The sequence below is a fragment of the Melanotaenia boesemani genome, chromosome 17, assembly GCF_017639745.1.
Source record: "Melanotaenia boesemani isolate fMelBoe1 chromosome 17, fMelBoe1.pri, whole genome shotgun sequence".
Taxonomy (NCBI): domain Eukaryota; kingdom Metazoa; phylum Chordata; class Actinopteri; order Atheriniformes; family Melanotaeniidae; genus Melanotaenia; species Melanotaenia boesemani.
The window spans coordinates 27,439,121-27,454,725 of NC_055698.1; the positions used below are offsets into that span (position 1 = coordinate 27,439,121).

The following is a 15,605-nucleotide window of genomic DNA, read 5'->3' on the forward strand; positions in this document are numbered from 1 at the left end:
TGAGTTTTATTGGTTATTTTTTATTAATTTTTTTACATGTGTCCATCTGCAGGTTGACTTTCATGGCTCACATATTCTCTGTGACTATTTTGGACGCTTCAAACTACGATTTTATGAGAAAATGTGTACAAAAACTCTTAGTTGGTTCAAATGCTGGTCATATTGTGTATTAGATCTGGCTTGGACACTAATAACATTTAACATAAGTAATCACATGCAAACAGCTGCTTTCAGTTAGCTTCCCTCCTGACCGATGAGAAATCTGGCCATATTCTGCCACATTTACTCAGGAAAAACATGACTGAACTGTTCATTTCTAGTCTGCTACTTTTGAGGAGGAAAATATCTTAAAAGTTTTGATGAGAAGATTACACTCGAATTTTATTAAAAATCAATGCTTAAGGGGAGCCATCATACAGAGTCATCACATCACAATGAAACTAAACAGAATGTGTCTAATATTTATCTACAGAGACTGGGAAAAGGAAGAAGGGATGGGAAAGAGGGGGAGATTTTCTGTACCTAAGGTTGCTGTTATCTTCATTCAAAGCAGGTGTTGTCTGAATATTTCAGTACATGTGCGAGCAGAAATAGTTTCCCCTGGTGCAGAAGTCAAATCTTCTTTTGGGGCACAGGCCCCGGCAGGTAGATTTCTGCAGCCGCTGATCCCGCCAGGCCATCCAGGGCAGCCAGAGTGAAGGGCCCAGGGCCCCAAGAGCCTGGATGCCCCCCAAAAGTTGTTAATGTGTAATTAAAACTGAGAGATGAGTTGCCACAGGATGCAGCAAAGGAGACCACGTAAATAGTCCCCTTTGCTCCACCCAGGACGACGAGCACGGCTCTCAACACACGTGTGTGAGAGAGAGCAGGGTAGGAGAGAGGTCCGGGAATGTAAGCCCAGAGTGAAGTGAACTTTCCTCCAGAAGGTGCGCTGCTGGCAACCCTAGGCACCCCTGTTCATTGGGAGAGCCCCCAGGAAAGGTCAGGAGCAGCTGTCCCCATGACAAGGAGACACAGCGACCACAGCCAATGAGCTGCCACCAACCCCCAGAAGGCACTGACCCACCACACACCTAGAGGGTGGAGGAGAGGAGAGGGAGGAGGACAGCAAGAGAGCCCAGACCCACGGCGCATAAAAAAAAACTGAAAAATTGCTAAAACCCTGCATTTGTTATATGTGTGTGTGTGTTTATATATGTGTGTATACATATATATATATAATTATGCGAAGAGGGACAGTTTAGATGGGGTAAAGTAGGAGTGATCAGGAGGAAGATGAAGGATAAATGAGGAAGAAGGAAGGAGTGAGAGGAAGGATGGATAGGTAAGAATTAGAAGCTTTATTGTCTCTGTCCAGACAATGAAAAATAATTCAGAAGTATTTTTCTTAGCACAGGAATGGAAGGGAGGGATGAATGGATGAGGGAAGGACAGAAAGGTGAATGGGGAAAGAGGATGAAAATGAAGGAATAGATGAACAAAGCCGAGGATGGATAGGGAGGAAAGGATGAGTGGGTGAGGCAAGGGAGGCTAAAGGATGGATGGGTGAGGGAGGGTGAAGATGGAGGAATAAATGAGCGGACGAACCAGGGGGAGGATGGATGAATGGATATATGAGGGAGGGATGGATGGATGGATGAAGCAAGGGAGGGAGGACAGATGGGGCAGGGAGGGTTGGAATGGAAATGGATGAAAGAGGGAAAGATGGATGCACACAAGGACAAAACATTAAAGGACTAAACTTCCTTTAGACGTGTAGCAGGAAAGATTCAGAAGAAATGCAGAAACAAAAAGACAAAACTCTTGGCTGTGACTGAAATTGTAAATTAACATCTTTTTATTTCACATATTTTCATATTTTTTTCAGTGACGAGCGTTCTGTTGATGTTTTATTTTTTCATTTTCTCTTTCGTCGTTTTCAACACAGCTACTCTATTAACATTCAGAGGGAAACAAAGGAACAATGGGACTCAGTTTTCAGATATGTTCTCTTCTTTTTCTTTAAGACAGAGGCAGGACTTCAAGCATGAAGGACAAATCATCAGAATCACATCAAGGTGTGGAGAAAAGGGAGTGATTAAAACTCAGAAACACGACCAGAAGAAAAAGGAGACAGAGGTGGGAGGGGTGCAGGTATTCCAGTGTCCAGGTGAGAGTGTGACACAGCTGAGTGTGTTAGTGTTCAGGTGTTACAGTGTGTATTTTTGTTGTTTTCACTCGGTCCCTGAAACTGCATCATTCTCATTTGGACTTTTTTTTTTTTTTTCATCTCTTTCAGTTGCGAGAGTCAGTCTAAGTTTTCTACAAAGTCTGTAGATCTCTCCGTTTTTACAACAATAACTTTTTTATTTGCAGGCCTGTCTTCAAGCTGTACATGAACTATTCCTACAGTAACAGTGCATGTCTGGCTTATAAATACTATATTCTTATGGTATCCCCCTGCATGTGCATTATTACCAGGTGTTGCATCTGCGTATTCTATATATTTGTGTGTGTGTGTGTGCATACAGTATCATCTCCCTTCCTATCAGTCTAGTGCATAATCATTTATGTTGCTTGGCTCTTTTGCAAGTTTTATTTTTTCCTGAATGTTGTGATCTGTCTTTGTACATGGCTCATTCTTTGTTTGTCATGTCTGTAAGTTTGTGTTGTGTGTGTGTGTGTGTGTGTGTGTGTATGTGTATGTGTATGTGTATGTGTATCTTGTGTGCATGCGTGTGTGTGGGTCATTCGCTTGTCAGTTTTACAGGGCGCTGGGGTTCCTGAAGTTATGGCCTGCAAAACGAGCCTGGTCGCCCAACTCCTCCTCAATTCTGCAGAGAAGAAGAGAGAGAACGAAGCATGTCAACATGAAAATACTCGTGCTGTACCTTGCTGTTGTACCTTGAGATTATAAGTGATGCAATATAATGAGGAACATGAAATTAACTAGAAGTAATCAGTAGACTGCAGACCTTCGCCAAGCCATTGTAAAATTTGTTTGTCAATGATTTGCAGGCATTATTTTTTACTTAGATGCTCTAATGGCAAAATTATCACTTTCTCCTATAGTAAAGAATCATTTAGAGAATTCCCAGATCTAGGCGGTGATATGTATCACCCTCAAAATCTAATGACTTGTTCCTTATTCAATTTCTGAGATTTCCTTAAAATTGAATCAAAATTCATCCTTAGCTTTTTGTGTTATGTTGCTAACAGACAGACAAGGCAGAGATAATGTTGGTTATTTGTGAAAGAGCAAATATTTGAGAGTCGGAGGAAGAAAGAAGGCTTTGAAATCAGGTAATTTTACTATACGGTTTATAAATTTGGGGGCGTTGTCGTTTTCCAGACATTGATCAAACCATTAAAAGTTTATCTCTTTATATTAAAATGACCCATTTAATTCTTTTCCATGAAAATATTTATTAGTTGTTTTATGGTTAAACATAAGACCAATTGTTTTTAAATCTTGTAGTTGCAACAGGCTCTGCTGGTGGTATAAAAGTTTACATTCTTAGATGTTGTACATCTGTTACTGTAGTATTCCTCAACACTTCACACTGCCTAAAGGCCTATTTATGCTCTGCACCAGTGTTTCTCAATTCTGGTCCTCAAGTACCACTGCCTTGCATGTTTTAGATGTTTTCCCACTCCAACACACCTGATTCAGATTAATGGACCTCCTCATCCTTTTCAATCTGCGTCAAAGACTGAAATAGTGCTTTTGGTCCATCTCCTGCAACTTTTATGTAGTGTGCTCTATACTTTAGTGCTCTGAAGTCTAGAGTGTTATAAGAACCAGACCAGTAACTACCACTACCAGCCAGGAAATCAAAACATATAATTACATTTATTATGGTTTCTGTTAAGATCTTCCAGCCAATTTTGTTTTAGCACAGTTTTTTTGTTTTTTGTTTTTTCTTTTTGGTACACACATAACGACTTTTTTAATCTTATAAGATTTTTTCATCTGGTTGAGACCTCACACCCGAAGTTTTGATTGTAATGTGTGTGGTGTGGTCCGATAACGTAATCACAGATTACACACATAAAGATGCTGTCCCACAACTCATCTACAATCTAGTCCTCAGAGCTGGACAAAAGTCGAAACGAAGAAGAAACATAGCAACAACTGGCAAAAAATGAAGAAGAAACATTTATTTAACGTTTATTCAACTTAGCACAAAAATTGCATTTGGTGGATTATTTCTTTGTTGTAATGATGCTTATTGGCATTATCTTTTACCTTTGAAAAGCACTTTTGAATAGTGCCACATTTATTAGAAAAATGCATTTATGGGATGAGCAGTAGAGTTGAGCATGTGGCCTGGACCCATGAAAAACTTGGAAATCCTCTGACAAGATGCAAAGTGAAGTGGATAAAATTGTACAACAACACATGTTTATCACTGCGATTACAAATGGTTCATGACATTACCCTGCAGTATAAGCAACACTTTTTTACTGGTGTGTGTGTCTGTGTGCATGCATGAATGCACTGATTAGGATTTATCCCTGGTTAATGCCCCTGTTAGTCTCTCCACCTTCAACCTCTCCTGCGTTTCCTCAGCGGTCCGATAGGATTACAGCTCAGCCGGTCCCACCTCCCTCCTCCCCCCTACCTTCCCTCCCTGCCGCTGACTGGCTCAGGCACATGGGGTGACACCAGCACTGTTGTCACCTGTCATGCCAATTAGATCTGTAACGTTAAGCATTTCAACAGAATAGGCACTCAGAGATGTTGAAAAGCTGCAGAAAAGGTGCAGTTGAACAAAGTTGTAAGAATATTCCAATAATAAAACTAAAAATAAAGCAGCTAACTGGAATTTAGCCTTCATTAATGGTAATATTTATGCTTGCCTTTGCATACCGTCACCCATAAAATGTCCTCTGTGAAAAAGTTTTCTTCTTCCACCACCTTCTGCAAAGCTGTTTTAAGGCAGCTGGCAGCATCTGAACGGTACCACAGATATAAAAACCCTGCTGCTAAAGGTTTAATTGGCCCAGTGCCAGCATTCACATGTGGCTTGTCCATTTGAGGGATGGAAACGGTCCCAATGTGAGTCTGAAATCCTTTTACTTCCTTTCTGAAGACCTCTTACTGCAGACTTTCCTTCAGAACAGCCAACAGTTTAGTATAAGATGGACAGATGTAGCCGTCCTGCCCTCAGTAAAAAAAGAATATAACCCAAGTTGTTGGTATTTTTGGTCAAATGTCCACATAGAACTAACAGTATTATGTTCTTGGCTTTCCAGACCTTTAGCAGTTTACTAAAATGGAAAAAACCTATGCAGCATTCAAAAACTGATGAGCATTAAATAAAAAAATGTAGGTCACATAAGCGGTCAAGCGCTAGAGATGTCACTCCTTTTGGTTTTGCTTTTATTGCTTTCAAGCAAGGTATGTCATCCTCATGAGCTGATCCACTCACACTTTTCTAAACCCTTAGTAGGACCATTTAAAATCCTCATGAACCCACACACCTAAACTGTACAGCCGTGACGTCAGCTAAGTCCGTCAGGGTTTAGTGATTAGTCCTAACGGTGGAGATTGGGATCAGGCTATTTTCTCTAGTGAGGCAACAGTCGCAAGGCTCTTCACCTCTCTGAAGATTTACTTTTGGTTTCCAGACCAACAAGCTATCAGGACTTTTTTTATTTTTCATATCTGAAGGCAAAAATGTTCACAGTTGCAATGCAAGCCCCTTATAACTTTGTGTGACATTTCTGACCTCAGTCGCTCTGCAAACTGTAATAAATCTGTCAGGCCTGCTTTAAAACCTGAGCTAACAAGTGTAAACTCTACCCCATCAGAAAACTTTGCATTCTTCAGCTTCTTCTCTCTATACTCTTTTTTCTGTTAGGTTTCATATAACTATTACTTCCATTAGACCCCAAGCACAAAGAATGTTCTTACTCTAACCTATATGTCTCTATTTTTAAAAATAATACCATGCATTTTACTAAATTAATATACAATTTGCAAATTTAAGGTGAATTAACTTCTAGCAAGGTGAACCAATGTGGGCCCCTGAGCAAGACCCTTAGCCCTCTAACTACTCCAGGTGCTGGGAATCTGGCCTGGCAGCCCACTGATCCTAGTGTAACTAGGATGGGTTAAAGCAGAGAGAGAATTTCCAGGCTGGAATAAATAAAGTAGAATAAAAATAGACACTGGGGAAAAAAATAAATACATAAATAAAACTATCTGCCCAGACTTTTACTTCAGAGTGAATTCTGTTACAGTTGAGAACACGAGCGCATACAATATGTATTTGATTTTGTTTTTGATTTTTAAATTATTCATAAAGGAATTGTGTTTAGTGATATTTTAATATGAGAAAAGGGATTTTTTTTCTGCATTGCACTGACCTCATGAGTTGGTTGTACTTGGCCAACCGTTCGGATCTGCAGGGGGCGCCAGTCTTAATCTGCAACAAAGAGCCACAGAGAGTCAATAACTTGCAGACAGTGCAGACAAAAATTACAGACGAGGGAGACTTCAGTATAAGAACCACTGTGTTTTAACAGATTCAGTAGATAAAATGCTTCCCAAGTTATATGCAAGTGAAAGCTGGGGTGTGATTTATAGATTTGATTTTACTAAATACTTCCAAGGACCACAACCATGCCTTAATCTCCAGAAAGGAAAAGCAGAATCATGAGCTAAAGGAAATTAGTTTTTGAATGGGGGCGGTCCTTTAGCTACATTGGACTCTTCATACTTTCACTGTAGACCTGTAACCCAACTATGCTGTAACAAATGACCACTAGCCAAGTTTGAGGGCCATAGCTGTAGTCTCTGGACTCTTCTTTAACGTCACTTCTGGCACTTTTTTAGTGTCTCTTATGCAGGATTGCTGTTCTCTCACATTACACAGCTTATCAGTCTTGTTTTTAATAATTCAAACTTCTTTGAAATGGCTGTTGTGAAAAATTAGGGGTTCTGATACTTCATTCCTGAAGTAGAAACCTCCAGTACTGAAGATTATTGAGGAACTTGGAAGTATTTTATAAATTAAAAAAAAAAAAAAGAAAGAAAATGTTTCTGAGGGAATGCTGTACACTCCTATACTTTCTTACTTGTTAGGATGATATTTGTTTGCATTACTCACAAACTTAACACTTAAACCTTTTTGTGTGCATCAGGAAAGTAAAACAGGTGAGCATACAGTTTGGTAGGAGCTGGACTACGGGTAAGATACAGGTGAAACTAAAAAAATTAGAATATTGTGCAAAACCAAATCGATTTCAGTAATTCAACTTAAAAAAGGTAAACTAATATATAGACTCATTACATGCAAAGTGAGACATTTCAAGCATTTATTTGTCAGATTTTGATGATTATGGCTTTCAGCGTATGAAAACCCAAAAATCTAAATCTCAGAAAATTGCTGATATGATAGAAAATATGCATGACTATAGAAGGTCAACATTTCTGTATTCAAAATCCTTTTTATTATTGATTTTATGTAATTAATTTTCTGATATTTAGATTTTTGGTTTTTCATGAACTGTTAACCATAATCATAAAAATTATAACAAAGAAAACCTTGAAATATCTCACTTTGCATGTAATGAGTCTATATAATACATATGTTTGTTTTTATGTTAAATTACTGATATAAATTAAGTTTTACATGAATTCTAATATTTTTAGTTTCACTTGTAATTAATACATTTAGGGTACAAGTAAACAACTTAAAGTTATATTAGTAATGATCTCAGAGAACTGCAAGGTAATTTTTTGTTTTAGATATTTACTGCTGCCCTTGTGCAAACTTTTTGGATACCTTTATTTACTCATGCATTTATTTTTCAAGTTCAGAAAGCTTAGTAAGTTTTTATCTACAAAAACTACAAAAAATAAAAATGATTATTTATACTAAATTCACACATTTTTAACTTGTGAGACAAAAAAGAAGAATTCAAAGTAGTCTTACAGCTTACAGGACAAAATTTTAATAACCATATTTAATCATGCCTCTTTATTCCAGTTTAAGTTACTTTAAGTCTAAATGTTTATTATGAGAGTTGGTGCTGGTGTTTTATGTAAACATTTGTGTGTTTTATGTACCTGTCCAGTGCAGAGTCCAACCACCAGGTCAGCGATGAAGGTGTCCTCTGTCTCTCCTGAGCGATGGCTGACCATCACACCCCAACCATTCGCCTGAGCCAGCTTACACCTAAAGGTCAGAGTCAAAGTTTTCAGCAATAAATACCTAAACATACCTCAACCATTTCCTGTGACAAGGTCACAGCTGGTTTAAAGCTGACTTACTGAACTACCCATTACAAGATATAATATTTTTTGCAAGTATCATTCATTATACATCATACTATGTATAGTATCAGCAAGCATTTGCTAATTATTTTGGAAAGAATGTCATAGTTTTTGATCCAAACAATAATACAAATTAAAAATGTGACATCAGTGTCTCTTCTGACGAAACATCCAAACATTTCTTTAATATTTTAGTCTGCAAGTGTATTATTTAGAAACAACCTAAAAGAGAAAATAAATGCTATCCTCACCCAAAATTAATTTTCTAATTAATTGCAAAAGTGGGACACCCAAAACAATACGTTAGTTTAAATGCAAGCATACAGAAGTTTAGACCTAAATACTGCATCAAAATAAAAACTAGGGCTGGAAATATTTTGACAGTGATACAATTTTTTGATACTTTAACTGCTAACTAAAATATAAAATTTTACAATATTTATAAGCTATAATGATGTATTGGTAATTAATTGTTAATGTGTAAAATTAGGCTATATCAAACTTGGAGGAATGACGTATGGTTTACAGTTGTGTTTTGAAGCGCTCCGATGAGAAGTCCAAATGAAGCTCAAAAGACATTTAATGAATTGGTGGGGGCGATCCTTTCATGATTTCTTTAATCAGTCAAGCAGGTAAAATGACAGGAATTGATTAAACCCTATCAAACAGCTCCCAACAGACCTTTCTTGCAACTCAAAGACTAAACAAATGCATTACAAAAACACTTGGAACGTCAGAAGTGACTCAGTAAAAACTTTGGTACATTCTAAGGAAAAGTGAGCACTTCAAAATTTAATGGCCTGGATTTTTACAAAATTCAACAGCAGTGAATGTTTAAAGCATCCTGTCCACGGGAAGTTATAACCTCCTTCAGAACATCCAACCACGTAAAGAGCACACGCCAGGACATCAAGATCTCACTGTCCAAATTCACTGCAAGGTGCAAACTATACCCATAAATCTTTAGAATATAAATATGAAAGTTAAATTATTATCAGTAAAACATGTGACAGTGCATCAGCATGTGTGATAGGGGTGTTAAGTCAGTGCTTGAGGGCCGCTGCCCTGCTGGTCTTGGATGATTCCTGCTGCAGCACACCTGATCAGATTAATGACTCAACATGCTTGAGCAGAACTTGCTGCTAAAGAAAGCCGTTTAATTTGGTGTGTTGGAGCGTGAAAACAACTAAAACCTGTAAGACTGCAGCCCTTAAGCTTCAAATGGCCAAGGCCAAGTTGTTTTCAGCAGCCTACATCTGTCTGTCTGTTTGCAAGATAACTCAAAAAATTGTGGATAGAGTTTGATTAAATTTTTAGGAATAGAAAAATAAATGATTGCATTATGGGGGTACATTTGGGGATCACCGGCTGGATCCAGCATTTTTTTAAAGGATTCTTTAATATTGGGAGATTGGGATAATTTTGCCATTACAGCTTCGGATAATGCCCAGAATCACTAGCAAAAAAAAAGCAAGATGACATCATAGTAGATGTTGTAATCTGGCACTGTTTGACCCAGATTATGTTGATATTCTGAATGTAAAACCACAAGGTAAAAAGATGGAGGTACTGGGTGGGCTGTTGGGTCTTTGGGGGGTTTACTTAGTGACCCTATGTCTTGGCAGAAGCCTTCTAGTGCTACTAGTTGATCATGTGACAGTGGACAGAAGCTGTAAGATAAAATCTGAAGTGTACAGGGATGTTCTGACAGTCCAAATTCACTGAAAAACATTACAGACGATTGAATAAAATTTTGCAGAACAAATGGTCTAAAACAACTTCAAAAACATCCCATGAGCTTTTAAACAAAAAGAAGCAGAATTTTCTATTTACATTATATTCAATCCTACCGATGATAAAACTGCTATTTAGATATATTATAGTCCAAATATTTCTGGGCCTGAAAGAAAATCAGAGCTGCAGAAGCATAAACTCACACCGTCTCTACACACTGACGACAGCAGTGTTGTATGTATCACCACTTTATTGGACAAGTGCATTAATCTGATTATGATTCATTTGTGTCCGCAGGTCATTTGACAACTTTACAACATGGAAAATTAAGATGTGCACCAATGCTTCAGGCTTCTTATGATTCCTGCTCAGCCAGCTGGGCTACTAAATAAATCACATTAATGATGCAAGGAGATTTTCAGAAATAAATGCAATATATCACTGATACTGTCATCAGCTCCATTTCTATCATTTAATCTTTCTCACGCCTTCTCCTCTCCAGCTGCTGAAATGCAGCTATACACACCCATGACTGATAGCTTCATAACCCTGAGTGACACTTAGTTTGAGATTGACATGGTATGTGTGCTGTCACACAGAGATATGTATAAAACAAAAGAACAATCACACGAGTAATCACAATCACATGGATGTAACTGAGAGCAAATCTTAATACTAAAAACATTCTGTTACTTGCTGTTCTTTGCTTTTCTTCTGGGGTTTTTTTGTTTTCGTTTTTGTTTTCACCTCATATGCGACACAAGGTCAACATGGCTGACAGGGGATGACCAATGTGACTGACAACATGGTGACAGTCTCTGTCTGTGCAAGCATTTCTGCTTGTGTGACAAAAAGCAGTACAAGATGGAGAACTGTGTTTGGGAAATTCAAAAACCCAAAAGCCTCCGCCAAGTGGTTGTATGAGCTCAGAGATAAGTACACCCAGGTTTAGTGGCTCTGTGGATTTGATTAATGTCGATGTTTGTCATGTACTCTACACTCAGTGGTGACATAGGTACACCTTGTTGGTACCGAGTTGGAGCCCTTTTGCTTTTTTAACTGCCTTAATTCCTTATGGCATAAATTTACCATTCCTCAGAGATTTTGCTCCATATTGACATGATCAATATATGGAATTTGTCAGCTGCACATCCATGATGAGAAACTCTTGTTACGCCACATCCCAAACCTGCTCTATTGGACTTTTGGTGACTTTGGAGGCCATTGGAGTACAGTGAACTCATTATCATGACCAAGTATCACGTTTGAGATGATTTAAGCTTTGTGCATAATCCTGTTGGTACTAATTAGCCGAAAATGTGGCAGACCATTACATCACCACTATCAGACTGAACCATTGATACAAGGCAGGATCCATCTTTTCATGTTGGTTATACCAAATTCTGACCCTACCATCTAAATGTTCCAGATCAAACGGAGACTCAGACCAGGCAATGTTTTTATAATCTTCTACTGTCCAGTTTTGGTGAGTTTCTGTGAATTGTAGCCTCAGTTTTCTGCTCTTATCTGACAGGTGTGGCACTCGGTGGTCTTCTGCTGCCCATCTGCTTTAAGGTGTAAAGTTTTATGCATTCAGAGATGGAATTCTGTCTACCTTGGTTATAGCCAGTAATAATTTTTATAGAGTTCCTGTTGCCTTTCTATCATCTCCAACCAATTCGCTCATTCTCCTCTAACCTCTGACATCAACATTTTGGTTCAGAAAACTGCTGCTCACTGGCTTTTTTTCTTTTTTTGGACCATTCTCTTTAAACACTTGAAAAACCTTGTAAATGATAAAATTTCTGCTGTGACAAGCTAAAAAAAATAGCACTTTTTCTTTTCCCTGTGCCTTTTTGGTAAGTCTAAAGAGAAAACCGAGGTTAAATAGCTTAAAAGTTAAAAAACAGTGCCTAAAATAATGTAACTGGTCTCATGCATGAACTGTTGAAGGACATGCTGTGCCTTGTTAACCATCAAATTAACACATTCCATGTAAATGTTATGATTGCTAAAAATAAAAAAATAGACATACGCCTGGATGGCCTCAGTCACAGTTCCAATCTGGTTGACTTTGAGCAGCAGGCAGTTGCAGGCTCGCTCCTCAGCGGCTTTCTCTATCCTCTTTGGGTTGGTCACTGTCAGGTCGTCCCCGACAACCTGGATCCCGACCTGGGCCGTCAGACTAGACCAGGCCTCCCAGTCATCCTGATCGAAGGGGTCTTCAATGGATACCACTGGAAAAGAAAGGGGAAAGATCAGACTTTGAGGAAGGATTATCATCTTATCCTTTATCTGTCGACAGACAGAACAAGAATGCTCGACCTGGGTAGTTGTTGACAAAGCCCTGGTAGATGTCAGCCAGCTCTTCTGCAGTGATGTGCCGCTGTGCATCTGGTGGGGATTTGAAATCCAGGTCGTATTTGCCTTCACGGTAAAACTCTGAGGCAGCTACGTCCATCCCGACCACCACCTTATCTGTGAAACCTGCCTTTTCTATGGCTGTCTGCAGCAGATCCAGGGCTGAGGAGTGAAAGGAGCATTAGAGGAAGAAGAAATTAAAGCAGGAAGAAAAACAAAGTATAAAATGGCGATTTGAAACTTGAGGACTCAACTGTTTGACCTAAGCTTTGGAGACTGTCAGGGTTCTACACTACAGAGCCTGAACGGTTAAACGTATACAGACACTGCAGAGAGTGGAAAACCTACATTTCCAGAAATAAATCAAAGTGCTTCTTTGCATATAGAAGGCATTTATTTGTGCAAACTAAGACTTTGCCAACAACACTGAAGCTGATCAAGGTTTAAGTAATTCAACCAATATTTAAATTCAGGTCAGTTGAAAACAGATGGCATGCTTTTCCTTACCCTCGCTGTTCTCCAGGATGTTGGGAGCAAATCCTCCCTCATCTCCCACATTGATGGCATCCTGGCCATATTTCTCGTGAATCACACCTTTCAGTGTGTGGTACAGCTCAGATCCTATCCTCAACGCCTCCCTGAAGGAAGAAGGGAAGAAGGAATGGATGGTGAATGAGGGGTAGGAGAAAGCACCTTGGGTTTAAACATGTCTGGAGTAAAATGATAAAATGTATTAATTGGTAACCAAACAACTTGAAAGTAAATATACCTGATAAGAGGACTAAAACCCAGTTTCATGCAAGCAACAGTTTTGTGTAATTAATAGTCCAACCCCAATTCCAAATAAGTTGGGACACTGTAAAATGGAAATATAAAAAACAATGGTTTGCAAATCTCACAAACCCATATTTTATTTCTAATAGAACATAACATATGAGATGCAAAAACTTTTACATTTACATTTTACCACTTCATGGAAAGTATGGTCCCTCTCCTCTTCGGTCTTCGGGACACAGCCTCCACAGTTCCCAAAAAGAATTTTAGATTTGTTTAACCTGACATTAGAAAAGTTTTCCTCATTGCTTCAGATCATTTTAAATGAGCTTTGGCCCAGAGAAGAAGCAGAATTTCTGGTTTATGTTTACTTGTGGCTTCTTCTTTGCATGTCAGAGCATGAACTCCACCTGCATTTGTGGATTCCATGATAAACTGTTTACAGGCAGTAATTTCTGGAAGTGTTTATGCATCCTTGCAGTGATTTCCTGACAAGAATTGGGCCTGTTTTTAATGCAGTGCCATTTGAGGGCCCAAAGATCACAAGCATCGAGTTTTGACCTTCAGCCTTATCCTTTTGTGCACAGAGATTCTCTGATTCTCTGAATATTTTAATATTATTATACACTGTAGATCTGGTTCCCAACCTATTTTTCCTGAGAACCCCTTTGTGCACCTACCAAAAAGCTGTGAGCCCCCCGCCTGTCCCTACTGAAACCATGCATGATTTTATGCTTTCACTAGCTAGCTTCTCACGATAAATTATGCATTCTGGTTCACTCCTTTAATAAGACCATAGTTAAGGCAATTATCAACATATAGCCTAACTTTTTAATTCTACAGTAATTTTTTCTTTTATCTTTTTTTTTTTTAAATAAGGACTAATAATTAAACTGGGGCATTTCTTAGACTTGTCCCATTAATAAAATGGTGCAAAGTTTATGTTCATGGATTCCCAAAACACTGGTTCCATGTGAATGAAACACCCATATGACACACCGGCTCTGAACAGTCAAAGCCTCTGGGACCCCCATGACCTCCTTGGGGGTCCAGGGACCCTAGGTTGGGAACCACTGCTGTAGTCGGTGGGATCTTAAAAGTCTTTGCATTTTTAAAATTGTTCCTCAATTTTTAGATGCAGATCCACCAGTTTTTTGTTGCTGCCCATCTTTACATCTGAGAGGCTTGTGTCATTGATCTGTTGTCAATTAATCTAATTAGTTTGTCAAATGCTCTTCTAGTTGTTTTTGTTTGTAGCATTTACTAATCCAGTTTTGGTTGCACCTGTTCCAACTTTTAGCGTTGGTGCGTTGTTACCATCAAATTCAAAATGAGCTAATATTTTCACTCAGTTTCACCATCTGATCTTTTGTTTATGTTGTTTTGGTTAATTTAAAATGTGGATTTATGAGATTTGCAAATTATTGCATTAGTTTTTCATTTACAGTTTTGCAAAGTGTCCTAACTGATTTTGGAATTGGGATTGTATTTATTTATTTTTTTTAAAAAAGGGCAAAATAATCTCAATTTGTATTTGTTTCTAACAAGCTTGCAAAGAGGAATTCTTACTTGAAAGACTCCGCCCCAACAGGCAGAACCATGAACTCCTGCATGGCCAGTTTGTTTCCTGCATGAGATCCTCCATTTATCACGTTAAAGGCCTAAAGAGGTGAGATAAGAAGATAAAACTGAGAAGAAAATTATGAAAATAAAACACCAGAATTCTAACAATGATTGCTATTTGTGATCCTGACAATTATTATTCTTTATAGTTCAAAAAATATTCTTTAATTGTTATGTCTGATTTGAGATTAAACCATTAAAAAAAATTGTCCTTTCACAGAAGTCACAAACTTGGGATGTTATGATGAACTACAGCTGTAGTTGGGATGTTGTAACAGTGTTTTCAGGTGCTACTTTTTTGTGCACAAGTATGTTTGTTTAACGAACAAAATACTGTTCAGTAAGTTTATAAAATGAAACAACAGAAGGATTTACAAACATTTAAGAAAAAATGTAAGCTCAGATATTTGTCACAGCTCTGTTGGTGTTAATGTGGGTCTTACAGGAACCGGCAGCACCAGCTCTGTGTTCCCAGCCAGGTCGGCTATGTGACGGTACAGGGGGACGTCTGTCTCTGCTGCACCGGCCTTACAGATGGCTAGAGACACTCCCAGGATGGCGTTGGCTCCAAACTGAGCTGTTTGACAGGCCAGAGGTCAGTTAATGATGGGAGCTAGTTTACGCTTTAAAAAAAGAATGGGGGGAAAAAAATGAAAATGCGTTCCTTTCACTTAGAGCAGGGAAGTCCACCTCTGGTCCTTGAGGGTCACTGTCCTGCAGGTTTTAGTTGTTTCCCTGCGCCCACACACCTAATTTCAAATCAAATGGATGACATATATGGTATATAATATATGGATCCAACTATTTGATATAGTTCTACTAAATGACTCATTAATTTAAATCAGGT

General features: G+C 38.5%; 1 protein-coding gene across 3 annotated transcripts in view; it reads right to left on the bottom strand.

Moving 5' to 3' along the window:
* Positions 1 to 2,673: 2,673 nt before the first annotated feature.
* LOC121628357 (gamma-enolase-like) overlaps positions 2,674 to 15,605 on the bottom strand; it is a 29,248-nt gene continuing 16,316 nt past the window's right edge. For all 3 annotated transcript variants that reach the window (XM_041967396.1, XM_041967395.1, XM_041967397.1), the window contains exons 6-13: positions 15,202 to 15,335; positions 14,705 to 14,796; positions 12,869 to 12,999; positions 12,326 to 12,523; positions 12,036 to 12,237; positions 8,060 to 8,168; positions 6,355 to 6,413; positions 2,674 to 2,813 (exon numbers count right to left, since the gene is read on the bottom strand). In XM_041967396.1, coding sequence (XP_041823330.1) covers positions 2,744 to 2,813; positions 6,355 to 6,413; positions 8,060 to 8,168; positions 12,036 to 12,237; positions 12,326 to 12,523; positions 12,869 to 12,999; positions 14,705 to 14,796; positions 15,202 to 15,335 — 995 coding nt within the window. In that variant the 3' untranslated portion in view covers positions 2,674 to 2,743. The remainder of the gene's footprint in view (positions 2,814 to 6,354; positions 6,414 to 8,059; positions 8,169 to 12,035; positions 12,238 to 12,325; positions 12,524 to 12,868; positions 13,000 to 14,704; positions 14,797 to 15,201; positions 15,336 to 15,605) is intronic.